The 27,694-nt window shown below is 43.2% G+C and overlaps 2 protein-coding genes across 14 annotated transcripts in view; one reads left to right on the forward strand and one right to left on the reverse strand.

Annotated features, from left to right (window-relative positions):
• unc-104 (kinesin family member unc-104) overlaps positions 1-10,827 on the forward strand; it is a 182,824-nt gene extending 171,997 nt beyond the window's left edge. For 6 of the 11 annotated variants that reach the window (XM_077653707.1, XM_077653706.1, XM_077653711.1 and 3 more), the window contains 5 exons: positions 528-610; positions 1,477-1,717; positions 2,515-2,634; positions 3,133-3,251; positions 4,310-10,827. In XM_077653707.1, the coding sequence (XP_077509833.1) occupies positions 528-610; positions 1,477-1,717; positions 2,515-2,634; positions 3,133-3,251; positions 4,310-4,352 (606 nt within the window). In that variant the 3' untranslated portion in view covers positions 4,353-10,827. The remainder of the gene's footprint in view (positions 1-527; positions 611-1,476; positions 1,718-2,514; positions 2,635-3,132; positions 3,252-4,309) is intronic. The other 5 variants (XM_077653716.1, XM_077653709.1, XM_077653710.1 and 2 more) reach the window with 2 other exon arrangements.
• On the reverse strand, positions 391-27,581 carry LOC144120912 (uncharacterized). Of its 3 annotated transcripts, none has more exons than XM_077653718.1 (13): positions 27,292-27,581; positions 26,958-27,209; positions 25,141-25,355; positions 23,116-23,367; positions 20,916-21,201; positions 20,392-20,465; positions 20,150-20,233; positions 18,929-19,061; positions 16,641-16,760; positions 14,761-14,891; positions 13,918-13,992; positions 952-1,015; positions 391-549 (listed from the first exon to the last, which is right to left on the reverse strand). In XM_077653718.1, the coding sequence occupies exons 1-13, from the start codon at positions 27,365-27,367 to the stop codon at positions 491-493; spliced, it is 1,821 nt and encodes a 606-aa protein (XP_077509844.1). In that variant the 5' UTR covers positions 27,368-27,581; the 3' UTR covers positions 391-490. The 3 variants fall into 3 exon arrangements, with proteins under 3 accessions (XP_077509844.1, XP_077509845.1, XP_077509846.1); XM_077653719.1 differs by having other exon boundaries at positions 16,641-16,757; positions 27,292-27,578; XM_077653720.1 differs by lacking the exons at positions 391-549; positions 952-1,015 and adding an exon at positions 13,609-13,750.
• Between the last annotated feature and the right edge of the window lie 113 nt (positions 27,582-27,694).

Here is a 27,694-nt window from a genome sequence, read left to right on the forward strand (position 1 = left end):
AGCCCCCCTCCCTCATGTTCCAAAGCTTGCTGCTCTGCATGGGGCTGCCACCTGATGAAGCCCTCCTGCCATTGAGACCAGCCCTCAGTACCGGCACACTGGGCCGGTTTTAACGGCAGAAGGGCGTCGTCATGTGGTGCCTCCATGCACAAGCTTCGGAACACGAGGGAGGGGGGCTCTTACTTTTGCCCACGACTGTACCGAGTATCACAAATGAATACTCTTCTATAAATTATGAAATTTAGCTACTCACGTATCGATCAATGGAATTTGGGAGGCCTGACATGTCCAAGATTAACAGTACCCTTGGCACAGGCATACATGGGTGCGTCTTGATCATTGACTTCTTCTAAGATAGGCATTGCATGAATGAAGCAAGGATCAGAGTAGTGTGTATTTGCAAAACTTTTCATGCCTTTATTTTCTTCAGGCTACTAAAGAAAACCACCCTGTTGGTTTATTAAAATACAGAGGACCTAACGATGTCTGTTTACTTTTCCCTGCTTGTGCTGCCATTGGAACGGAAGCAGCAGAACACAGCGATGACACCTGTTGAGGAGGGAGATGCGTCGTCATTGAGTTCAAGCATGACGTCCAGCTCTTCACAAGAGTAAGTTCAGTAGCAATCCATAAAGCTCTCATTATAGCGCTAATATTTTTAATTAAACGTTGACAGAAGAATATTGTTTTTCATGGAAAAAGAAACCAGCTTATGCAAAGTGATTAGCGAGCATGTTGAGCTAGGACTGTAACCGGGGAGTTGTACAAGTGTGATTTACTACCTCTTTTAAAGTTCATTCACAAAATAGATGCATTTTCTCTTTTGTCCCTCATCTAGTTTTCGTGCCGACTTCTTTACATCATACAGCATCAACTAGCTCGGCAGCATGCTCTCCTGAAATAAATCTTACAGCACGCAGGATTGAATTCTAGGTGGAACACATAACTCACCATTTAAGAAAGAGGTGTCTTGAAGCTGTTCGTTTGTTCTTTGCTTGCTTGGTTCACACTGACCCTGGAAATAAAAAAATGCACCTTGTCTGTGATAGGCAGCAGAAAAACATTTTTGAGACAGATCTAAATGAGGCCGTCTTAGCAACCATAGGTCCTGTTCTGATTTTGTAGCGATAGCTACATTACGGTAGCATTTCGAGCCTTCAGCGTGGTGGCGCGCCATCCTGTGGCTGCGCCGCCACGCAGCCACGTGGTTGGTCACGTGGTTCGGAGCAGCTGCTGGTGGCACAGCGCTGTGGCTAGTCACGTGGTTCGTCACGTGGTTGGTCACGTGACCAAGTTCCACTCGGACAGCTGTAGCTATCGCGTCACTCCAGGTTTAACCAGAGCTAAACCACCGCCAATTTTTTTAGTGCAGGCAACCTAAACTTCTGCAAGCACGTTTCTGCTGGAGGACCGATACACTGTTATGTGTCTTGCCAGCCACATCTGTGTATAGGAAAACATCCGTTGTGCTTGCAGCCTGCTCTCGCCAGAGAAGTCCTGTGCACCAGTGCCCGAAACAGCAGAAGCGCGAGGACTGCCAAGCAGCCTGGCACCACCCGCGGGCCTGAAGCCTGCCTCGCATCCGCCAAGCTTCGCTGGGGGCAACCCCTGCTTTGTGGCTGAAGTGGAAGAGGTGCGCGCCAGCCCCATCGTGTCCCGTAAGGGCTACCTCAACCTCCTGGACGACCGCTCTGGAAACTGGGTCAAGCGATGGCTGGTAAGCTTACACCGCGAGGCTGCCAAGTCTTGCATTCTCTCGATCTTTGTGGCTATGGGCTGTTGTCTAAAAAAAAAAAAATGTCAACTTCATTCGAGGTATGCTAGTTCTAGGTTTTAGTCACCAAGACTCTAGGCAAGGGCACAATTTTTCTTGGATTTGTTACTTTAGATTATGTAAAGTGCCTTCAAACGCTTTGAGATCACTTTGCCGTTGACTTGACTAGTCCTGTGGCTGCAGAGCCCCTGCCGTCATTTGGATCCAGGAAGAACTGGTCTTTTTTTTTTGTCTATGTGTCTTTAAGAGCAGTAATACCACCACATGATTCAACTTCTTCAATCATGCACACAAGGTGGCGAAAGAACTTTCGGCCCCCCCCCCCCAAAAAGCAGTGCCAAAACTGTGCTGCCATTTCTTCTATGAAAGTAAGACGCTAATTTTATATTGATACTACACTATGCACTTTTTCCTCTTAATTTCACTGCACCATTTCATAGTTTCTTCATTGTATGCACCATAATGTATTGCAGCTTCATCATTCTGGTCGATTTATTATTATTTACTGGCACCTTTGCTAACAAATCCCCAAATTTGTACAAAAGTTTCAGGCTGCACTAGTGGGCTGTCATACATGAGGACAAAAAAAAATGTCCACAGGCTTTCGCTGTGCAGTACTGCTTCCAATTTCAGGTAACTAGCACCGTCTTATGAGCAGCTGCAAGAGAGACGAACCTACCCATCCCTGCTCTATTGCTTCAGAATCTACCAAGAGTTTCACAATGTTTTAATTTCTTTAGGTCATCCGTCGCCCCTACGTCTTCATCTACCGGGATGAGAAGGACTATATTGAGAGGGAGCTCATCAACCTGGCCACAGCCCAGGTGGAATACAATGAGGAACAGCAGGCCATGCTGAAGGTATGCAGCTCAAGTGTCGTTCTTTACTAGCGTTGCAGTTGCCTGATATAGCGGCGCGCACGCTTTATATTTTAGCTGCCAATGCCAGTGCAGCGTAGTGACTACAGCTAAGAACAGTGCAGACAAATGCTCCTCTGTCTCGTGGAGAGTACAAGCAAATGGTACATTCTTTGTGGTTGGCGGTGCAGCACCATCTGTCACAGTTCAGAAGGTTCTCGCAGTGGGTGTAGCACTGCAGAAAAGAAACTTAGCTGCACAATAGTGACGTCATTGGTGTGTACCTGCATTTCTGTGTGGCTAGACTGAATATGTTACATAGCAGCTACTTGTTTTACTTTACCACTCGGAAATTTTTGCATTCCAGTGTAAAGTTTGCTTCATTGCTGTGCAATTTGATGCTCAAGGCCATTAGAGTGCTGTCTATAAGAGTTTCACACTTAATTGTCATAATAGCTGGCAGTCACACGAGCATTGACACTGGTGCCTCTCGAATTGCAGGTTCCCAACACGTTTTCTGTGGTGACCAAAAGCCGTGGTTTCCTGCTGCAGACACTGGGAGAGAAAGAGATTCACGAGTGGTTGTATGCTATCAACCCTCTACTAGCAGGGCAGATCAGGTATGCACCGCTTCCAGCACACCCAATGTGGTCGTCGTGTGTGGACAGCTGCTCGTGAGATGTTACGACTAAGCACTGCGTGCCAGAGTGTGATCTTTGCCCTTTTGAGAGATTGATGTGCTCGAGGAACAGTGTCACTCATCTGCTCCGCTAGGTTCTTTGAAGCCGGCAGACATATTACGTGTACCTTTGTTGTAAAAAAAAAAAAAGAAAGTGGCAATCTTGCTTTAAAAAGCATGAACATGCCACATGGCAATGGTACACTTTGTGTTGACTGTTTATAAGGCAGTTGTACCAATACCGTTCAGGGAAGTTACCGTAATACTCAAATCTGGAGTCTTAAGCCATAGCTGAGGCATCGTGCAGCACATTACTAATTAAATACTTTGTTTGCATTGTTTTTTTTCCAGTTCCTAGCATTAACTTCAGTATCTTGTGCTTTGCTGAAATGTTCGTAGTTTGAAATAAATATTCAGTCTTGTGTGCTTTGGCACTAGGTGGAGCCACTGAAATTCAGGTATAGTTAATAGCAATAAAAGTGTATTTCTGTTGTTGTAGCATCAGACAGAGGCCTCGACTAAACATTCATTTTCTAGTTGTGGCTTTTGGCTTTAGCTTTTTTGTGCGTTACGTGGTTCTTTGTCCTAATTGAGGCGCTGTGCAGCAGCAGTGACCAAAGCTATTCATATTAGCGTGCGGCATGGTTTCTAAAAACATTGTAGACGTTCTTGTCAGCACCTCTGGAAGCATTAGAGTGTGCAACTTGTCAAGTGGACTGAAAACCATTTCGTGTGTTCCAAGACAACAATCAATGCAGTTTTAATATTTTGGTGCATCTTGACGCACGCAATTTTACCTTCCTACAAGCATGGCGTCGTGTTTCTGCATGACTTAGAAAAAGAAGAAACAAAAGGAAACCATGCAAGGTTATGTCCATCATTTGTGATGCGAGTGCACTTGTCAAGTGAATCAGAAAAAAAAAAGAGAGAATAGAAAAATAAAGTCTCATTTTATGTTTTGTTTTTTTTTCCTTTCCCCCTTCTCTTTTTCTTCTTCAGATCAAAATTGGCGCGAAAACAGAATGTAGACCTCGGCCTGTAAGAAGTGATCGAGCGCCTGCCTGCCCTTGCTAGCAGCAGAGTGGCTCTCGGTTTCTCTCGAGAGGAGCTCACATGACAGCTTGCAATAATCGGGGGGAGCCGAGAGAGAGAGAGTGCACCTTAGTTCTTGAAGCACGCACAGTGCCCCCTCTTGGTTTCTAGTTGCTTTGGCATGAACACTACACACTTCCCTGTCTACTGCTCATTTATTTTGCCTCTGTTTCTTATCTTTTTATTACTGATTTTATCCTCTTGATGGTGTTTTTAAGTTTGGCGACACACTTACCAAAGGTGTGGTGAGAATGGGGAAAAAAAAAAAAACAAGGTTGTGTGTGCTACGAAGGTGCTTCACTTAAATGAACCTCAGTAAAGTCTGTGCTTGCAGCGTTTTGCATAGGGAAATTAACAGCCCTATCAATGCTTTGGGTGCACATGTAGAAAAACAGCTTTTACATTGCAGCTGCTTGTAAACTCGACTTAGTGAAGCAAAATTACTCATGAAAGCCTTCCGGTTGGACTAACTAGTGAAAGAATGGTGTTTCACTAGTCCCCCGGAAAGTGCTTACTGCTTGAACCTCTGAGAGTGTAGTCTTGGAGAGGCTCTTAGTTACACAGGAGTAACTGCACATGAGGTGCAGGCGTTGTGAAACACGTGCCTGCTTTAGGAGCATGTATTTACTGATGTTCATTTAAGTAGGTTCCTTGTGGTACTCTGTTTTGTATACATAGGACAGGTGTGTGAAGAAAAAGATTGTTATTTCTGTTGCTGTTGTTTTTATTTGCACTCTTTCATTCCTGTGTACTACATAGATATATTTATAGGGATCTGAGTTTTCCATATCATATAGTTCTACTATTTATATGAATGTATGAAATGACTATTTTACCCCTGTTTAAAGAATGAGGCATGCTGCCCTGTGAGGTTTATTTACATGAATTGTTCACACTCTTTGAAGTGTTTTTATTGGAGAGAAAAGATGGCCACTTTGTCAAAGCTGGCTGGCTGACGTAGCTTTAGTGTATGTAGTTATGATGATTGAAGCAAGGGCTATCGGGTTTGACAAGTTTTCTACGCAAAATCGACTTATGAAGGAAAAAAAAAGGAGAAAAGAAAGGCACGCTGTGATGATTATTAGCTTCAGAGCTTTCTGTACATATGTGTAACGGCGCACGTTTTCCCGTCTCCTTTCTGCGCAACTTATTCATGGCCCAGTGTCAAGACTGACCAGAAGCGTAGCATCACTGGTTCTTTCTTTTTTATTTCTCTCTCTCTTTGTCATTCTTGTGCTGGGAAGGCCTATGTAATTGTGAAGTTCTGCAGCTTCATGAAACAGGAAATGTGAGAGAGGTGTGCGTGCAATTGTGCTTCGCTTGTACGAGTGCTTTTATGAGCACTCTGAGAGCAGCTGCCGTTACATAGGAACCTGTTAAGTGCGGGAATGGCTTCATCAAGTGAAACAAGTCGTTCCAGTTTCCGGGCATGGTAAGCAGGCGTGCAATCGAAGCACAGGTGCACTTGACGGCGTGTGAGGAAAGCATGTTTAGAGAGAGACGTGTATTTAAAATAGCTCTTGCGCTTTGGAAAGCACTTTCTTTCCTCTTGTCTTTTTTTTTTTCCTCATCAGCCATGCTGCAGCTTATCTCTTATTGCTGTTTTTGCTCCAGCATGGATCACTCGTGTATACTGTTCAGTGTACATAACCTATTTTTTGTCTGTATGTAAATGTGTTATGTGTATATACGATACGCTTTTTTTGTTATCCATGTACTACTACTACAGACTGTAGCATGACACACTCTAGCCCTTGGTGTCCTACTGGTTGTTTCTCACACACTATCGCTTATGCAGTGGTTTCAAATCAATGCTATTATATAGTTATACACATGCACTATCTTGTCACTCCCATTGTGGAGAGCACAGCCTATTGTGAACTTGGTGTGCTGATCATGTTCAGGGTTTTTCTTCTATTAAGGCTTGCCGGCTAAACGAGCGAATTGAGAAATGCAGAGAGATACACTGACCTGCAGTTTAGCATAGCTAAGCAGCTGCCGTTACATGCAGCTGTTATGCATGCTGATAAACTCTTTATCTTTATTTCTTGTTTTAGTCAGCGCATAATGCACTTGTGAATGCTTTGGCACATTGAACTTTGCCTCACCTTGTAATAACAAAAGGGAAGAAACAATGTATTTTAATTTAACAAATCCAAACACTTGAAGTGTGCAACCAGGCTTAGCTTAACATAATCTGAGATGACTTGTGCTAGCTTCTGCACAGCAAAGATGACAATGGAAAGACAAACTGAAAAATATTTCATGTTGCAAGGAAAAGAAGCTGCAGAGGAGTGAAATGCAAGAACTGGGATACGTGAATCATTTCATTGATGACAATGACCCTGAAACTCCACGAAACTGCGTGCTTTCTTTCAGAGAGCTACGACTTTTTAAGAAGCTTCTTCCACATAGACATGAAACAGTGCTTAAATATGAGGTGATGCGTAGCCTGCATCGAGCATCAGAACTGATGAGAAAAACTTGCAGTTCCCTGAGAATTGTATAGGTGCTGGACTTTATAAGCCCAGATGGAAGTATACTAAAGTTTCAGGCTGTTTTATGAGATGCAAACACACATGGATAAACCACTTTATCAGTGCGCAATACACAAGTGCCCATTCTTTTTGCCATCGCGCAAACTGCAGCAAGCCCATTGTGTGTTCTGAAGGAAATTTCTAGATATACCTTGGGCACAAGAAAAGACGGGTGGTAATAGGGTAGGGTGGCATATCGATGGCAGCACTTGATGCATATAATAACAGCTCTGATTTGGCTGAAGCTACACTAATTTGTGTGGCAGGGTTTCCACACATGCAGTTGTTCTTTCACATGCAACTATGACGAGCATGCACTGTAAGTCGAGGCTAAACATCGAGATATTGTTGGGGAGAAACTGTGGCGGTGAACAGTCACTCCGTTCACATTAAAGCATCATGGAGCACATGTTGAAAGCTGGGGCCACAAAACATGCATGTAGTATGTGCATGCCATGTGCATAATGCTGCCACGTGTGTGCAGCAATTCTATTGTAAGTTCACTCCCAGAAGAGTGCGTGATTGTTTTACAATGGCAGGTCGCCAGCACCACCGCCTCCACCATATGTCACTGCTTAGCAACTTTTAAAATAACTTCAAATCAAAAACACTAGGGAGTGAATAATATTCCTTTAGGAATAGAGTGAAATTTATCCTTTTATTTAAATATGTATAAGCAACAAGTTGTGCAAGTAACAGCTTGAGGTTTGAAACTCCTTCATTTATAGGAGAAGGGAGTGTTTTTTTCTTGTGGAACTGATCTAAATAAGTGTGAAAGGCACGCATTAATAGAAGGACATTTCCACTGGTGTGATTGGTCAGTATGCCTACTGCTGCCTTAACTAATGATAGTGCGGAAAGTTTTAGTGCAGGGAAACCCACACTGAGTTATATAAGCCTACAGCTATTGCATGCAGAGATGTTTTTTATAATTGATGACAGGCCAGTACTTCCTAGATTTACAAGTGGCTGAAGTTCTTGTGAATGGTGTGAGAGGAGAGAAATGCACAGTGGCATAACTAGAATACAGAATAGTACCATTAGCTATATTTTATTTTATTAGCTAAAAATAAGTTCAAACTGAGACGTACAATGAAAAGCATTCTGAAAGAAAGACAAATCTCTATTTTTCTTTGGCGCAAGTTGAAAAGTTTGCTCTTGTATTTAGTGGGCTTCTGTCACAATGTTGCCGTAAGCCACTGTAATGACGGCTTGTTCTTGCGAGGCCACACAATGTGCAGTTGAGACTGTGCAAAATGCTTCCGATAAAAGCTGCCTACAAATGAGCTTAAGTTTAAGGACATTCCGTTTCTCTTCGTGGCAGATATGCAGCCTTAAATGTGGACTAATGCTGTGGACTCTGCTTGCAGAGCACTAAGTGCCACAACATTTTAGCACTGCACTGTGGGGAAACTGGAAAAAGAAAACATTGAACTTGGTAGTGCACATATTCGTGGACCGCCTGCAGTTTTGCATAGCATGCACAATTTTTGGCTTTATATACTCTGGCTTTCTTTAGTTTTGCGTAGTCTGAGCAAGGCTCCTTTGTTCTATAACTAACTTTTTTTGTGTGTGTTTATGTTTCTACGCTCATACAGGCATAATAGCCCAGCTCCTGTGAGCGTGGTAATTACGAAGAGGTCTCTGGCGTAAGGTTGTCAGCTTTTGGGAATACAAAAGTTTCAATGTTCAGCCTGGCTGGGGACGATAGTTTCTACCACTGTTACTGTGGGCACACTACATGTATGTTGCAGCTAGTCATTTTTCTTTTACATATCATGTTTTAAAAAATTGCACAATTTTTCTGCGCTTCTATGCTTAATGTGGTTCATTTGCTTGGCGTTTACTTTTTGACAAACTTTATTTAGGTCAAATTCTGTGGGAACTTCGCAATGTAACAATTGATGCTGTGTTCAAGCTCGTTTACTCTTCAAGACAACAAAAACCATCCTGCAAAATTATAAATCATGTCAAAAGGACGTTCACTAAGCGCCACAAGGTGCACACAGTAATTTTTTCTCTGGCTGAAATTTGCGGTCCTCTCTTGGCACAGTGCTTCCTCTGAATGTTACCTTGTACAAAGCTCTGTAAAGTGGTATCACTCCACTGTGCACGTCAGTAATGTCAAAATAATTTGAGTGAACTGTTACAAATTGTAGTAAGTCTGTTTATTGTCCAGATCCTGTAAAAGTAGCGGCGAAAAGAGGCTTACAGTTCTAGCTTGTTTCATCTAGTGATGCCACTCAATGCACCCTTTGTACACTTGCACATATTTGTATAGTTTTCGTAAAATATTTTCCACAGCACTGCACATTTATTTACGTTAATGAATCGTGCTTTTAGTTGATAGGTACCAGCTTGCTTCCGGCTGGAGGTTGACCTGAGACGTACCCTCCAATATATTCTTGTTTTCACACTGAGAAGGCCGAATGATCTGCGTCGAAGGACTCCTACAAATATTCTCAAAGGAACCCAACTTTTGGGCGCATGTTTTCTTCTTTGTAATGATGCGGAAGGCATTTTATACATCGATTACTCTGTGGTATTCTCCTACGACTGCTAAATAATTTATAGTCGAATTTCTTTCTTTGTGTTGTTTCAGTTTCGATTTTAGTTTCAAGAGCCAAATGATGACTGTGATGTCAAAGTGTGCTTATAGGTTACATGAAACATGAAAAAACTGCGATATAATCGCTGCTTCGTCGCTTTAATTCACTACAGTGCTAAAGCCAGCCTGCCTAAGAGCCGGAATGACAACGAATGTATAAGCAGTGATTACATTGCAGTTTTTTCACGCTTCACGTGACCTATAAGCACACATTGAAGTCACAGGCATCGTTCAGCTGCTGAAACCAAAACTGAAACACCGTGACAGAAAAATATGATATAAACTATTTAGCGGCCATAGGCGAATACCACATGGTGATTCATACATAGTAGTGTCTTCTGCATCATTGCAGAGAAGAAAACATGCCACCAAAATTAGGTGTCTATACTTTAATAATATTTTTTCAGTTGCGTCTTAAAAATGCAAGAGCATGCCATGCAAACAGCCCGAGCCAGGCATGCCTTTCACCACCCAAAACTGCTATTGCTTGATGAGCATTAAGTAAGCATGACTTCTTTTTCCTTTGTTGCCTTCTCGAAATGAAAACAGAATGCCATTGTAGTTAGCAATGTTCCGAGTGGGGCACAGTGTATTGCGGGCATTGTTTCAGCCTTCGCTCATGGCTGTGTTCTTTGACTCATGTGACAGCTTGTGCTAGTCGGTGTTACTGCAGTCAGTGAAACCACGCACCACAAGACAATGAATGCCAGAAATGCAAGAAAAGAAGAACGCACATAGCTTCAAAGACATTTTCACTCAGTGACGTGTGACCCTCCCTTCTTCTCCGAACTTCTGATGGTGTGTCTTCGTTTGCGTATCCGGGGATGGCAACAATGTTGGACACGATGGTCGCTATATGTAAATGTCTGTACACGTTTTCGGGTTCAGCCTTGTCTGTGCATTCTTATGCAGCAATCTTAATTTGTGGCACGGGTGCATTTAAAAAGGACATAGAACTAAAACAGAACACCTTCAGTTGCCTATTGCAGGCAACTGCCACTTCTCATCTTTAAAACGTGAGATGCAAGCAGCTCCAGCTTGCAACATGCAGATAGCAGCATAGACGAATGGTACTGTGACAGAAGAGCGAAATGCTGCCACCAGTGTGTTGATTTGGATGATCTATGTTGTTGCTTTTCATCTGTAAACCTGAAAACGTTGTTGTTGGCCACTGGTTGAAACAAAACAATGACAAATGCTGTGATTCGTTGCATTCAAGGCAGCCATTTCACCCCTCTTTGAGTTTACAAATAAAGCTCAAGGCTGACTGTGCAGGCGCACCGAAGAGTTGTCACTTGTTCTTGCATCCTCTCTGTTCATGCCGGCATGTGCCACTGTGCATGGCAAGACAAAAACAACAGACTAAAAAAGCGGTCATGTCCATGGGAGCCGATTAATTTGAAGCTCTAATTTAACTTGACAGAACTGATAGTTCCTGCTGTGTGGCGGCTCAAGGTAGTACAGTAAAAACCCTTTAGAGCAAAGGGACTTGGACCAGTGAAAATCTTTACTATATCAGTAGTTGGTGATAACATGGCTCTGAGAATGTTCTCGGGTAATTAACTGAGCACTAACTAAACACAGTGTTGGTTTGATAAAACAAACACTCACAAATACCTTCCATCCTGCCTTTATTGTCCCTTTATGTAATAATTATTTTCAGCTATCACATTTCACGTTATAAAGTTTTCTATTTTTTTTAATGTTGTGTGCAAGTACCGTATTTGCACAAATACAACGCGGCTACGAATATAACACGAGTCTGGTTTCATGTGAAAATCAAAGTTTTGCGTGAACACGGCGTCATTTTCCGCAGCCTCAGCGTCGTGAGGCAATAGTAAAGAGGCACCGCTCACAGAGTGCCGCCGCAGCTCAGTTTCTTACCGCCGCTTCCCTGTGCTTCGCGCTGCCGTGCTGCGAATGTTCGCCATTTTCTTTCCTTCCCTACACTTCGCTGCATTTTTACTGTCTTTCCTTTCTCAGCCACCCTTTTTCCGTTCATAGGCCACTTTATTATTTTTTTTTTCCGTGCGTTCCTCGCGCTTGGCCTACGGTCCCACGGACTTCAAGTAGTTGGCTTCTCCTCACAGTTTCCGAGCTTGGTGGTGAAGCTATCTCAAAAAGCACAGTTTTTATCGTCTTTGGTATCCTTTTGCCTCCGAATGCCAACCTCGCGCGTGCCGCGTTGTAATCATTCCGCGAAAACTACGTCGCTACGGCCAGACGCTCATTACTATAGCTGTTTCCTTGAAAAGATCTTTACTATAACCGAAAAATAATGTACAGTTTCACTTTACTACATCAGAGTTTACTGTAGCGGGGTTCTACTGTAGTAGCCACATACCCAGCACTTGTGGAAGCTTACGTGTATGTATTATTGTAGCAACAGGTGGAAATCTCTTGATCTGTATTAGTTTGTCCCAAACATGCAATGACGAAGCAGCAATACACATGAAAGCAGGACTGAGCAAAGACAAATCATGCCGTTTTTTTCAGAGCAAGGACTGCATGCTTGCAATGGAATGTTTCCTAGCCCTGACTTCATTGCAAATCCAGTGCCGATAACTGGAGTTTCACTTTTTCAGAGCTTGGCAACATATCACCATTTTCAAAGTCTGTTCAATGTCAACACCACAGCTTGAAGAAAAAAGCCATTCACATCACTGTCTTCTTGTTTTGGGTACTGCATACAGCATTCCTAGCATGCTTCCAGATGCAGCGTGTTTGGAATGAAGTCTAACTCGAAGAATGTATGACCTGTGCAGTCTATACGCTGTAACTTTTGTTGGGCCACGTGCTGGATCAGCTCACCTGGCATTATTACATGGCAGCTAATAATGCATCGAGACAGCTTTCAGGTGCCCAGTCTTATGTGAATAAACTCTTTCACGCCGTGGAGCATTCGAAGTAAGATTTCTTGCCCATTTTGACAGGATCAATTATCAGCTTGGATTATCTGCATTTGGAACTAAGCACGTACGAGTTATCGCGTAAAGGCTAATGAATGTCAGCAGAGTAATAATCTTAGCCATCCGCCTGGTAAGAGTTACTGCTTATTTACTGGAATACTTATTTGTAGTTCCTTGAAAGCAAGCACACTCAAGTTAGAATAGAGTCTATAGACTCTACTGTGTAGTATGAACCCTGTGCCATGGTGTTTCAAAGCATGGTTACTTCAGTGGTTGGACATAAGCTTCTTACGATACCCTCACAACACGCTATGCATGTTCTAATGCACAAGACATAAGGTTCACTTCTTGAACACTTGCACCTTCATCTAATGGCAGACACCATTTTATGTAAACATTAAGAAGCTAGAAGGAGCATCAGTACAGGGCCTGAGGACCATGATCTTAAAAACTCTTAAATCTACATGATGCTCTCTCAGCTGCTTAGTCAAGGCACAGCCCCAATGGTAGTGTATACCAGGACACAAGATTGGTAGCTATTGTTACAGGAACATGTTAGACAAATGGACAGACTGCATTACACACACTGCATGCTCTAATAGGTTTCACCGTGCAGTATAGCACCTCCTTCAGATATTGTATAACAGACAGCCAGTACACAACTTTGTATTTATACTGTATAGTACCAAGGTCACTGGACTTTGGCATCTGTATTACAAATACTAGCTCAATTCTCTGCCAACTACTGTATACCAAAATGCTGAAGTAACGCCTCTTCTATTTCAATGCCAGCCACATAACTTGCTTTGCAGCAGGACACATTTGGATGCTCAATTTCATTTACTCGCCACAATGCGGCGGCATTTATGTGCAGCAGTAGATTACATCACAGTGTGAGCCACTGGCATGTCTGCTGAATGCTCCTCTATAATGTGCCCACATCTTGCGAAGAGAAAAACAGAAAATTTGTTCACCTGTTTCCCATGGTGCATAGCTAGTTTGCACATGCCAAGCAGACACGAAGGCTAGCAAATGAGAGAGTGGAAGAAAAGGCAGCAGGAGGGGGAGGGGGGTGATTTGCTAAAACCGGCTGATTTGGCTGGCATTAATATCAAGGACGTGTTGGCTAAAGTCAGACATGGTCCAAGTGGAATCAGTGTATAAATTTATTTCGAAAAATATGCGTGTGTGTATATATATATATATTTATAAAGATTCTGTGACGACCATGCTAGTTAAAAAACCACGAACGCCTTTAGCGTCTTTGCCTCAAAAGAGGTATCTGTTCATTGTCCTGTAAAAAAACAGAACATGAAAAAAATAATTGGCACAGATCTGCATGCAGAATCAGGCATGTGAGTTCAGCTTGTGTAGCACACATAGAGAGCAGTAGCCAACGAGAGTGTGTTAGTGGGCATCACTGGCAGCAGTGGTTAGTCCAGTTTCTGATGAGTCATCTACCTCTTCCACTTCTGCGCCATTCTCGTTCGTTGTGCACTGCTGACCGAGTTGGGGAAACGATGCAAGAAACAGTACCTGTGGATGAAGAGACACGATACTTCAAATCTGACATAGAAACGGCCAGTCTGCCTCATCACAAAGCGCAAAAGCATAAGCAGGTAGCACAAGATGCTATGCGGCTGGTATCCCTGCATTACCCATAGTGCTGGGCAGACAAAAATTGTACTGAACATTGGAATAGTACTTCTATCACAGTTTTAATATGTGCACTTCTTTGCGACTCAAATGTCTAACGCACTGAGTCTTTATTGAGCACTGTGCCTTTGGAGCATTTTGGCAGCACAATATCAGAGCTTCACTCCAAAGCCTACTTCAGCTGCCATTGAATATAATGAAACCCACAGAAAGCAGTTTGTGCCAAATGCATTATCCTGCAAGGCAAGTATTATGCAAAACAACTGCGTTATGTGTGGAGAACTGGAGCTACTAACTCAGGACAGCTCCATCCAACTTTTGCTCTCAGCAAAAATTGATTCTATGGCTTTTTCTCACTATGTTGATGTATGCCAGGCAGCAAAAAATGCATTTATTGCAGGCAATATTTGATTAAAAAATTTCCGTACCACTAGATTCAATCTCCTGACAACGGTGCGTCATGATCGCTGTTTTGAAGCGAACAGCGGCATAACCTAGCCTACTAGAAAACCATGTGCAGCAATTTTCCACACCATGTTCAAAGCGGCACTTGTATTCAATTTTGCTAAACATCAATATAAGTATGACTAGTCCACGAATGTACATAGGACTGGCGACAGATGCAAGATTGGCAGTGGATGCACATACCGTAAACAGGATTGACAGCCCACAGGGAACACCAAAGAGCAAGCTTCTGTGCTCCATGGAACCCTCTGCCCACAGGGGTCCCAACGTAGAGCCAAGCTGCATCACACCCATGAACAGTGACAGCATTACAGCTGAAAAAAAAAGGGGGGGGGGGGGGGGGGGTCATAATGAGCCATAAGCCAAAACACACCAGCATATGAGCACTGTGCTATACAGTAGGTATAAAACTAGCCATGGCTTCTTAGCTTTCTGTCAAAATCTATAAATAAAACCATTCCTCATTTCAAAAAAGAAAGAAACTGAGACTTGTGCAGTTGAGAAGCTCGCTTGCTGCTGAAACATGAGTTAAATTCCTGAAAAGGATCATTCCGCAATGAAACAATATAGAATGGAGATACTATTCAGGTTTTGTATATACATAGCATGGCTACATATTCACCAATCTGCACTCCTGCATCCTTACCTGCAATTTTTTAAACTTACATTTTACAGAATTCACCTGGATACGGAGTTTTCAGACATTATGTTTATGGTTTATGAGTCTCTAAGCGACTCGGGCTATGAGGGACGCCGTAGTGAAGGGCTCCAGAAATTTCGACCACCTGGGGTTCTTTAACGTGCACTGACATCGCACAGTACACCGGCCTCTAGAATTTCGCCTCCATCGAAATTCGACCGCCGCGGCCGGGATCGAACCCGCGTCTTTCGGGCCAGTAGCCGAGCGCCGTAACCACTCAGCCACCGCGGCGGCTTTCAGACATTATGTGAAATAAAAGATAGTACAATAGAATCCCAATGATATGATCACAGTTGATGCAAAGGTTGGGATGATACAAATTCACCACATTCCTTGGCTGGAGTGCATTGTATACAACATACAGAATTTTGGGCGCTGTGAACACTACCGTGGCACTATGGATGGTACAAACGTGTGAGCTGTGATCGTATTCTCGAGCACTACGCACTGCCCGCACATCGTGAATGCCACAATCGCCAGTCACGCGGTGCACACCATGAGTAGTGAGTGGTGGTGCGTGGTCCGCATTGCGAGCATTGAGCAGTGGTGCACGGCTCTAAATAAATTCCATCAGCCGTAAACAGATCTGTGTGAATGCATTTCCTGTGGTTTTATGTGAAAATTTAGTTCATTTTGGATGACAAGAATTCCAGATGATACGAGTATTTTTCACAACCCTGTGTGATCCGTATCACTAAGATTCTATCTAAGATTACTATCTGACTGCATTTGATGACTGTGATAAATCTACGGGATGTTGTTCTTGGTTTTCAGAATGGAGAGAGCTGCATTTCTAAGAAAGGAGGGGGGGAGAGAGGGGTGGGGGGGCAGAACGCAACAATGCGACACACAGAATTGACAAAGAGTGCCAACCCCATCAGCAGTGCAAGCGGGATACCAGGCAGGCAAAGGTAGCTCGTGAACCACACAGCAAGCAGCACCTTTGGTTACAGCATATGGTGGCACCGCTTACATCTTTTTGCATTCCTTTGCAATGCCTGTAGACAAAGCATGTGCTGTGAAACACTACCCTAGCTACTGCACAGTAAGTGTCATAAGCAAGCCCTTGATGAGACATAGCATGCTTAGCCCTAGTACCCCGGCTTTGCTATACAGCAAGTCCGACAATAAGCCCATCAATGCTATTGCATTTCAATGAAAATCAGTGTCGCAATTTCAACAACCACATCTTGCTTTTGTTAACCAAGTGTTTTCATCTCAAGTCTAAAGAATCTCAGTACATACTTACCTTCATGTACAGCAGCTCTATATAGCCGTTTTCTAAGAAGCAGCATCAACAAGGCAAAATATTTGAATAGCCAGAAATAAAAGGAAGGAACAAAGGCACAAAGGACTCGCTAACCTTGATGCTTGCTGTTGGTGACCTTAGATATGAGAGAACTTGTGCACACTGTCAACATCGGCATCCCGAACAGGGCGACAGCAGTTCCGAGCACAAATAAAGGCAGTGAATTGGGCTCTACTGTAAAGAGAACAGCAAGGAAGATTTCGTCTCATTGAAGGTAATCAGAACTGTGTTTTGGCTTGTAACGAGGAGGGCTGGCCGCACTACAAAACCTCAACCTTTGGCTCCTGTTAAAAGCCCTCGGTTCCACAGACAAATACCACTTAGCAACAGTGCCAAGATAAAGTGCTGTTACAAACCGCAGTAATGCTTGCGGCCACTTGTGGTAGGTTCTGTGTTCATGATTGTGCCATACAAAATGGTGGACAGAAGACCACACACCACAACCTTTAATGCTTTCGCATTAGAACCCCCACATCTCGAAAATCTGTGCGCCTGAAGCCTCGATTGGTAGCCGGTAAAGTGGAGAGAGAAATCTCCCTCTACACAGGAGAGGGGGAAGGGAGTGGGAAAAAGTGGAAGTGGGAAGATGAAATGAGGGTGGGAAGTGATGGAGAGTGGAGAGACGGTATGGTTTGTTACACTGATTGCTGGAGTGGATCAGGACCATGCCACCCGCTCGCATGGTCTGAACCTAGCGGCGGCAACGGCTGGTCCGTCTGGGGGAATACTAATGCTAACACATACACTTTGCCGCATCAATCGCATTGATCTTTTATAGTTTTTTTAGCCTCAAGGAACCCCTCGACTTGGTTCCCCTTCGGAGCAGTATATGAAATTTGGGAAGTGGGTTTTTCCACATATTACAGTTGACCACACAAGATGGCAAAGCTCATGCTAGAACTCTGAAGGTGGCAGGATGAGTGTCGTGGGTGTGAGAATTAAGTATGTAATACATCACAGAATAATCAAACAAAGAAACAATGTGCTTTCGCACTGTGACTGTTCGAAGCAGGTGATCGACAATCTTGTTATCATCTTATGTGATATGTGGGAAAGCCCACTTGGGTAATTTCCCACCAGGCCCATGCCTAGCAGCAAGATTGGTCCAAGCAATAAATGCTGGAGACGAAAGCAAAGAGGACACATTTGCACTGTTTTCCTGACATCTTAAACTTCATCTTTGGATAATTAGCTGATATATTGTGGTTTTACCGCAGTCAGATTTATGAAAGTTGGCAGGATATTCGATAGCTGCCAAATATTTGGATCTCGAATATCAATTTCTCGGATTGAATATGAACTGAATAACAAACATATTCAATCCGTATTCAAATTTCAAATATTCGCACAGTCCTGATAATAAGTAATAATGTTCCTGGCATTTACGACACTTGATAGTTTAGCCTATCCATGATCTGCGACTGTGTTGCAGTCAGCATGCTGAACAGAGAGAAATAACATGTTTGCATGAATATATACTGTGACAACTAATTAATATGAGGGGGGAGTACAAAAAAAATTCATGTTACGATTATAACGCAAGCTCAAACTGCTCAGGGCAAACAAAGCCAAGCTGTTTGTGCCTGAACATGGCATTGTCTTCTGTGCCATGAACATTATCTGAAAGGCAACAGTCAAGGAGCGTGTGTGACGCTATCTAGCATGTCAAAGCCTTCCACACGTTAATGCATGTGCCCTCCCATGCAGTGGGAGACGCTGTGATCGCCATGACGCCAGAACTACACTTCTTCCTGCTTCTAGTACTGTTTTGAGTAGTCTTCTCTACTATATTCCTCCCTTCTCAATGGCCTAAGGTCATTGAATGCTGGCTTTTCTTCACAGGTCACGAGCCTAGTGGCTGGGCTCTCTTGAATAGCAGCAAAAAAAAAGTTAGTTCAACATTCATACCTTGGTTCTGAATATAACGTGAGGTGTGTTCTGAAGAAGATAATCCGGGAAAAATATCTACGGTACATTCATGCAAGTACAGCACAAAGTTAGATCACAGCACTACCTCAAGTTCGGTTCTGTTTCACTGCCCAGTCCTAACATGATTTAGAAGAACTTCGCGCTTGTCCTACGTCGTTCTTTTGCTGTGTGTGTGTTTTTTGGTGCTACTGTTTTCCTTCCTCGAGTCCTAACAAGAGTTTTGACCAAAACATATGTAAGGCAATACTTTGCAGCTTACCGTAAGTGGTACCCTTACAGTCCGGCAGAGTGGGAAGACAGAGCTTAACGTGCTGCAAGCCCTTTTCTGAGAGAAACGATTATTTCCACCACTTTTTGTCTAATGCTATGCTAATCAGAAACAGCTTGCGAACAGCAGAGAGGGCATGGCTCACCTGGCTTGGGGATAAAACTAAAACCAAGCCAAAGGAAAGTTCCTGCACAGGTGAAGACTAGACCAACTAAGAGCAGCAATCGGTCCGAGAGCTGTCTGCTCAGGATGTGTACTCCAGCAAACACAAGGAGGACCTGCAAGAAAGGGAGGGAAACAGTAAGGTCAAGTAACCTAGCAAAAACTGTAACTTAGCAAAAACTTGGGAAAAATCTGTGTCATGTATAAATATCAATGATCAGCTAAAGCTATTAACTTATTTATTGAGACAGGTAACACAGCATGTAAACTTCCTTAAACTTCAAATAATAATTACAGTGAACCTCCATGACCATGTCAGCAAAACAGAGTGACATTATTCCAAATAGTATGATTATATTGTTGTATGATTGTATTATATTGTAACTCTTGTAATAAGGGAGTAATTACTCATTGACATCCACCCGAGCGCAGCGATACGGCTACAAAGGAAAGCTATGCAGCTTCCACAGAAACTTCACAGTTAAAGAAAAATTCGTCCCGGCCTGGGGTTCAAACCCGGGACTACCGCTACACCGCAGCAGTCGCTCTACCAACCAAGCTAACCGAGACGGCCAGCTTATGGCAGGGCGAGAGCAAATTAATCAATAACTGAAAGTGAAAACGGTGTTGGTCAAATGTTTAGGGGAGTCCGCAAGGTGTAGTACGTTTGTAGTAAGGGATAATTACTCATTGACATCCACCCAAGTGCAGCCATACAGCTACAAAGGGAAGCTATACAGCTTTCTCAGAAACTTCGTAGTTAAAGAAAAATTCGCCCTGGTCCGAGGTTCGAACCCGGGACCACCGCTACACCGGAGCAGTCGCTCTACCAACTAACTCCTACAACCTACCAACGCTACCAACCTACCACTCTTGTCCTTGTATTCTCGGACATAACGAGATATGGTATATATAGTAGCAGGGAGCAAAGAGGTGAATGCATAACAACGAAATTCGAGCATTAAATAGGAGTGTGGTTACATAAAATATCCTGCGACTTTTTGTGAATGCTAACCTGCTGCCTTGCACAAAATTTCTGCCCTCCTAAGCTTGACAAAACTTAGTCGTCAAGCCTCGAGGCAGAAATCTGTAAAGCTGGGCTTTTCAACCCGATTACCTTCACTAGCTTCATTACAGCTACTGTAATTCTAATTCGTAAGAAAAATTATTTTATAGCATATAGCAGTACAAACTGCTCACTTACCTCAACACCGCATACAATGGAGATGGCAACGCTTTTATCCTCTGTGTAGCCGTACACATCATTTGCAATTGGATAAAGGGCAAACTGAAAAGAAGGCAGAAATGAATCTAAAGATTTCTTAAGAGGGCATACCCACAAAGGGCATGCTAAGAAGGCCTAGACCACAGTATTCCACAAGAGATAAACCCAAGCAATACTCTGACACAACAGCAATGAATCTGAATAAGAGCAGCATTTGTTACCTGCAGGGCTGTTTGACTGTAGGTAACTAGAAAGGCTATGGCCAATAACACAACTGTGTCTTCTCTGATATACTCTAGGGGAAAAGCAGAGAGAGAAAGAAAGAACAAAGAAGGTAACTTGTTTTCACTGTTCCACTTTTCATTTAAAACAGAAACAAGGCATTCCATTTAAGTAACATAATGTTATAAACACTTGTTTCCATAACCACAAAAGCTGCATGCAGCTTGCCCAATATCCTGCTCAGTCAATACATAAGTGGAGATAAAGTGAAACGTGTGCACCACCATCATATCTTATGCTCACCATCAGCACATATTAAATAAAAAATAAGCTAGCCTTCACAATCATACCAAAAGCATGACTGATCAAAATTCAGCTGCATTCAAAATGGTTAACTGTTAATTACTAAGGTGTCCAAACCAACTATATGCTTACCAACAAAAGGCACAAAGATAAAAGATTCGGTTCAGCAGTATGCTCAACAACAGCAACAAATGTCATAAGCAACGTCGCTGCAACGTACCTGAGCAGTACCTGTGTAGAACTTGCGTCTCGGGCACAACAGACTCTGACCTGGCATTCTCAGAGGCCGAGTGAGTGGCAGACTGCTCAAAGTCGCTGATGCTGGGAGGGGCACCGAAGGCTCCCCTCAAAGCAGCATTTGGGTGAGCCGACTCTGAGCTCAGGATGAACCTCTCGGCAGTTTCGATCATGACGTCACTGAACAGATCACCCTCGTCCATGGACAAGTTCAAGGGGCTGCGGTGCATCTTCGCAAGGTCGCTGTTCAAAGAGCCCATGAGAGGGGGCTGTAATATGAAAACACTGTATAAGAGGAATCCTTTGAAGGATGTTTATATGTAAGCTGCTGCACCCGATATATATGCCTCGAACTTGCCAGAGACATCAAAATTCTTGAGCTTTCAATTTCGTCTGGTGATTAGATTTTGTCTCGTAACAAGAAATTTTAACAGCAAACAACATTTTGTCATGGAGGAGTTTATTACTAAAGTTAATTAATGCCTGGTTAATTAATGCCAAAGTTGTTTGCAATAGCACTTGTTTCTTTTGATAGCTATGTTCTGAGAAAAAGCATTTGTCTTTAGTTTAATCTAGCTATACTGATGCTCAAATTTATTCGAAAATATTTGATCTGATTTTGCAACCAATTTTCATTATTGATATTTACTACGCAACCAAAAATTAGATATTTGCACACCTCTACATTTTAGCAAACAAATCTTACATGAAGCCTATTTTGTGTAACAATGCTTTGCAAAGGCCCTCGCCTGATTCATCCAATGGCAATGACAAACTACTATTGCCAGAGAAGCTAGCCCTCTAAAATGGAGTGCGGCTAACCAAGTGCATCAGCATCGCCACCTACTAAGAAAAAGTGCAACAAATGATGTGAAGAGGACACAAATGAAAAAAAACAGCAGTTAGTAACAGTGGATCATGGCCTGTGGTGGCCTGAATTACTCCACTGACAAACATAACAGTAAATGAAGTCAGCTCTTTAATGGTTGGCTATAGCGGACAAGTCACAGACATCTTAGTTCTCATGTTTATAATATTTTCTGGTGGTTAGCTTCTTGTAACAAGAAAACAAGAAAAAAACAAGAAAAGCTTTCGCAACGGACTAGTTTATGTCGAGGAGCAATTCTGTGTGGCGGCCTTAAACATGGGCGGAGCTTCACTGCAGACGAGTTGTATCCGACAACAGAAAACTTTCTTATTTGATCCTTTTTCTGGCAAATGGCAGGCAACACAGGTCCTGTACACTAACTGGGCTCATTTTTCTGAGTGTGACATTTTATTCTCTTCAAGGCATTACAATAGATGAGGGCAGCTTTCAACAAAATAACATCCCAAAGCTTACAAAGTAGAAAAAAGGCCAGCAAATTAGACGTGCCGCCTCCTACAATTATCAGTACCTCTTACGTTGGTTTGACCATACGGTTTGCTAAGAGCAACTGAGCAACGACGAGGGCAGACCGGCCAAAGCGGGAGACTCCATCAGCGCTTGATTGCTGCCGTGTTCGCCGGCTTCCGGCGCGCTGTACCCAAGCCGACACCTAGCACACCATGAAGCACTCTTACGGGCGGCATGTCCGCTGCAGCGCAAGTGCAAACGACCGCCGTGGCGAATGTCGCGCGGGCAGTAATGTGCGAGATACATGCGCGGGTTGGCGTCGAAGCATGTTTCTGTCAACTGCGTTTACCTTGTCGCCTTGAACTTAAAAAAGTACTTTCTACGTTCCGGTGGATGAGGGACAATCGCGTAAATCAAAGCAGTTGCTGCGAAAATGGCGCAGAACAAGCGTGCACGTGTGCTCAACGTTTGCCCGCACCGCGCACCTTCACTCTTTGCTGCTGCCTCCCTTCCACCAACAGCTGCTCGGGAGTTTAGGGCATTCTGTGCATGCCAACGATCGCGAAAGCCGCAAATCCTTGCAGGTTCCTACGAAGCATGCTGCCTTGGCTAGAAGTAAAAAGAAAAACGGCACTGTCCACACGCGCTTTCCAGCTACTACGCTTCTCAGTTGGTATGTTTTTTTTTTTTCCTTGGTCTCTTGAAAAACATAACACCGGGGTTCTACTGCATTTATTTTAGGCTGTGTGCAAGCGTGCGGATTAAATGAATTTTTTTCGCCTCTAATATTGCGTGATATAAACATCCCACTGCACGCGACACTGTGGTAACCAACAATGATGCCTGCCTGGAGCATGGGGTGCGTGTGGCGGTGGGGCGCTGTCACCTCTCCTGCGTAGCTGATGCTGTCGGCTTGGTCAGATCGTGGTGGAAGGGGGCTAGGTGGTGGAACGCACTCCGAGACATTGCCCATGCTGGCTTCCAGGTAGCTGCACTGCAGAGTGTCTTCGAGCCTTTGCTGATGGCAAAGCTCGGCCAAATTGAAGTATGCCCAAAAGAATCCGGCCTCCATTGCCAGCCAGAGGAAAGCCATAAGCAGCTGGAAGGAGTTCAAAAGACAGCATTATGGGCTATCTTAACAAAGTGCAAAATTGGGATAACTGCTCAAATGGCAGTTCTAGAGTTTTAGTACAATACAAGGAACAACATTTGACAGTGCAAAATCCACGTTGTAGGCTGTGTCACTCATGAGCAAGGCAGGATAGTTGAAACAATATTGAAAGAGCCACCTCTATAGTCCTAGTTAGGCTCTAAATTCGAGTAAAAGACACGTCAACCTTTTCCGCTAAAACTCTTTGTGTCAATCTTGAGTCGCCTAGGAAGTAGTGTCAACTACTGTTTACTTAAATTTCACTCATGTAGTCACAACTTTCAAGGCTCTTCAGCTAAACATTATAAAAAATGCACTGTAGAAACCACTGAACCCGAATCCCAATGAATTAATTATAAATGAGTTAGCTAAGAAAAATATAAAAACGTAAACAAACATAACATGCATCACCAAATTTCACCACGACAACTGAATATTTTTCATACATTTCAAACTGAAATGACCAGGCCACTGTCTGAATAAAATTATTTTAAGAACCTGGGTATTGTCACACATACTATGCGTTAATGGTATAATCACATACACTATGGGTATTATCATAAATTAGTTGACCACATATAACTTCTGTTATAGCAGTGCTGCTGGTCGCTAAATGGTAATTAGGTTTTAGCTTTACACTAGATTAATATAGTTCATATGCATGTATACATACCAACATTCACTTCTGAATGCAAGAGTGATGTCACAAGTTGTAAAACATGGGTCCAAGATCAAAGCACACATGTGCTTGTGCAGTTTTTCATAATGAATTTAATTAACGAATTCAGGCATTATTCACTTTCCCTGCCTGGCAGTGTATATGTAACTTGCCTGCTGTACAACCAGCTGAAAGCATGTTGGATAAAGATTTTAGACTTTGTTTTCCACTTCCCATCTATTTTAATTTAGAGTTTTTTATAATGTACTTAATGAGTTCGGGCATTATTCACTTTCCCTGCCTGACACTACATATGTAACTTGGCTGTTGTACAAGCAGCTGAAAGCGAGTTGGATAAAGATTTCAGTCACTCGAGGATTAATGATGCATAGCGGGGAGGGGTGGGGGGGTGAAGTTGTCCACAGGCCCTTCTCCGAAGCATTATACCCCTAAAAAGCCGAGCACCGGGCCAGAGGAAAGCTTGTCCCCATTGAAAAACCAGTGGGTACCTGGAGGCATTGGGGATCGAACCCAGCACCTCCGGCATGCGAGGCAGATGCTCAACCAAAAGGCCATCGCTGCAGTCTAAAAAAAGGGCCACAAATGCCGTTTTGCAACCGTCTCTGTCCAATGCTGCAAATAGATAGCACCTAACCTGCGCTCCACTAGTTCTGATATAATTAAAATTGTTCTCCCAGCATTGTGCACAATTATCAAGCATAGTGATAACACTGTGGAGCAGTATGCTCCATTATATTATCTTAATTGGTTTTGCCTCTTTTGTCTTGTTTCTTTTAATGTTAACTTATCATTTCCTCAATGCCGCACTTCCGTTGTGTGTGCTCTCTGCTTTCTGCATACTGTTCTTTGCACGTATCTTCCATGCATTGTATACAGCGTTCTTTGTTGTGGTCATACTGGTTCTACTTTCAGTGCACCATTATCAAAGCTTCACACATGTTCTCACGCACTCTACAAGTATTTTTATCTATTAATTATTGTTTTTAGCAATCGTAACAGAAGAAAGAGCAATTTAAAAAAAAACCTGTTCAGAGGACACATACTGTGGAAAAAGAGTAGCCATCCAGTGGGTGTACTCCAACAACTTTTGGAACAGTGCTGAGATCCATTTTTCGCAAGGTAACGTTGAATGATGACCCGACAACAATGCCAAGTTCGCGGAAACCTGCTAGCAATGCAAACATTGCCGTCCGGTCTTTTTCAACTGTGGAGCGGGCTACATCAGCTAGTATGACAGCGGCAGTTCCTGCGCCAAGACCTTCAAGAGAAAGTGAGAAGGAAATGAACAAAATGTAGCAAACACATAATGTGAAAGCTTAAAGATGAACATTGCACACCTGAAATAAAAATAATAATAAAAACTACCACAAGACGAATTAAACAAATAAGTAGCATGAACCTATTCAACTGAGCATTTCATGTGAAAACTAGTAAAAGGAAATATATTCAATACACATGTAGTACATGCACCACTGAACACTAAAACTAAACTTTTAAACTGGGTAGTCTCTGGAGACTATCTACATATATTTAAATCTCTAGCATTCTCCATAACAAGGCTTGCATGAAGGATGTGACGTGAGGTTTCCCAAAATTTGCTGATTGACAAGAATCATTCTACCTATGACTGAATAAGTTGTTGATCATCAGTGCTACTTCATGGCAATGTGTCAGGGCTGTATGTAAAGCATTTTTAAGTTATTTTGCCACGTTTCTGTACTTCTTAAACAAAGCCTCTAGATAACTAAAGTTGTTTAGTTTCACTAGATCTCACATGTAATGAAACTACGATCACAAAAAGAAAACAAAACGTAAACTGATTTTTCTCAAACAAAAAACACTGAGAAGCACTACAGGTGACGACTTAGCCATTAAATCCAAAATGTTTGTTGAACCTCTGCACAGCTGAATAAATTTACACAAAACACAGGCACCACAAGACAACTGAAAGTGTGCATCGAACATAACCAGCGTGAAGAAACAAAGATTCAACAGCTATCCATTCACACACATCAGCATTATTCCTGCTATGTACATGTGTGCTTGCTGCATACTTATTTTCTCATGCTAGTTTAGTTACAAGCATGCTAAACCAACTGGCCAAGGTTAGAGTTCTTTACAGTCAAAACACGAAGCTCTCGTTAAACGCTTGGTAAAATGCCGAAAAACATTACAACAGTTTAATTTACATTTAATTTAAAAGTTTAAATTGACAACAGTTGCTTCAATGCAGTCGACGAAATGGCTGTAATCTTTTCAGCTCAAGCAATAACGCTCTGAACAAACGCCTGCATAAGCGCAGCTCCATCAGCAAAACTAGTTGCTGGGCCAACAGGTACTGCTTGGTTTCTCAATAAGATAGCGCAACCACAGACCGCCACAGCGGCTATAAATAAATCAGTTGAAAGTAGCACTGATGTATGCCGTTTTTCGCTCCTGCAGTTACGCTATTTAGTTTGCGCAGTACATGCCAAAGCGGTGGCTTCTATGCTCAGTGCAATAAATTGACTTCCCTTTTGGACAAACTGAAATGAAATGGTCTAGCAAGCGCTATCAAAAATCGGCGAAGCGATTTTAAAACGGGCGATAGCGCACCAGCTTCCGCAAAACGTTCGCGCGCGGTTGTTTCTAAATAAAGACACGCTTGGCATTTCCTTGTCGTCACGATGAGCATCTTAGCGAACGCGCGCTGGTTTCACATCCGGAGCGTGATGCACACTCTTTGAGACGCCTTTCAACTTGATTACATATGACTCACTGCGGCGTTTAATTTTTCGCGCGCATCTGTTTGTTAGCGCATTCCGATGCGCGCACCAGTGCATGCACTGCTGGTCGAGATAATCCGTCCAAGAGTCCTCACCTGATAGCAGCCGGGCAATAAGGAGAAGCCAGTGAGAGATGCCAGTAAAGTATAGCAGGTTTCCGACGACCGCTCCCAAATTGACAACCAGTAGAACCGAGCGTACGTTGCGCGTTGCATCTGCCCACATGCCGACGAAAGGGCTGACGAAGAGCCCCGTGAGGCTGCAGGCTGAGATTACCACCGCGATCACGTAGTCGGGTGGCTTGAAGCGATGCGTGACATACTTGCATAGTGAAGGAAATATCAGAGCTGCGAAAAGTAAATGACGAACGAAGAGTCGCATGAGCTGTGCCAAAGGACGCGGCGGCAGGGTCCGTGTCTGCCCACTCACCGTATTCAATTCCAGCGATGAGAAAAAAGCAGCACGCTGTACAGAGAGTTATCCTGCGCTTCGTCCTCAGGTTCATATTATCAAGCGACGAAGCCGGTCACTGGCATCGTGTCAGGCCGCATACGACGCATCAATCTCAGCACGTAACGCGAATTTCCGCGGGTAGTACTGCGAACGCTGCGAGCACGCTACGCTCTTCCGCTCAGCTGCTGCAATTAATTAGACCAATTATCTTCCAGGCAAGGCGCGCCCGATGCCCAACGCCGCCATTTTGCGTTTCCATAGTTACGGAAAAAAGCGTCTAATACCTACTCATATCGACGCAGTGCAGTAGCATCATCAAATCGCAGAAGTCATGTTACTCGCGCATCTAAAAACGCGAAATTGCGTTTTAAATTTTTAC

The sequence above is a fragment of the Amblyomma americanum genome, chromosome 2 (assembly GCF_052857255.1).
Source record: "Amblyomma americanum isolate KBUSLIRL-KWMA chromosome 2, ASM5285725v1, whole genome shotgun sequence".
Lineage (NCBI taxonomy): Eukaryota > Metazoa > Arthropoda > Arachnida > Ixodida > Ixodidae > Amblyomma > Amblyomma americanum.

What these genes read in the sequence shown, in the direction of transcription:
- LOC144120912 (XM_077653718.1), bottom strand. Translation starts at nt 27,367, where the DNA reads ATGAACCTGAGGACGAAGCGCAGGATAACTCTCTGTACAGCGTGCTGC. An exon ending in CATCGCTGGAATTGAATACG is followed by an intron (nt 27,210 to 27,291) that starts GTGAGTGGGCAG and finishes TACTTTTCGCAG; the next exon opens with CTCTGATATTTCCTTCACTA. An exon ending in ACAGTCAAACAGCCCTGCAG is followed by an intron (nt 20,234 to 20,391) that starts GTAACAAATGCT and finishes CCTTCTTTTCAG; the next exon opens with TTTGCCCTTTATCCAATTGC.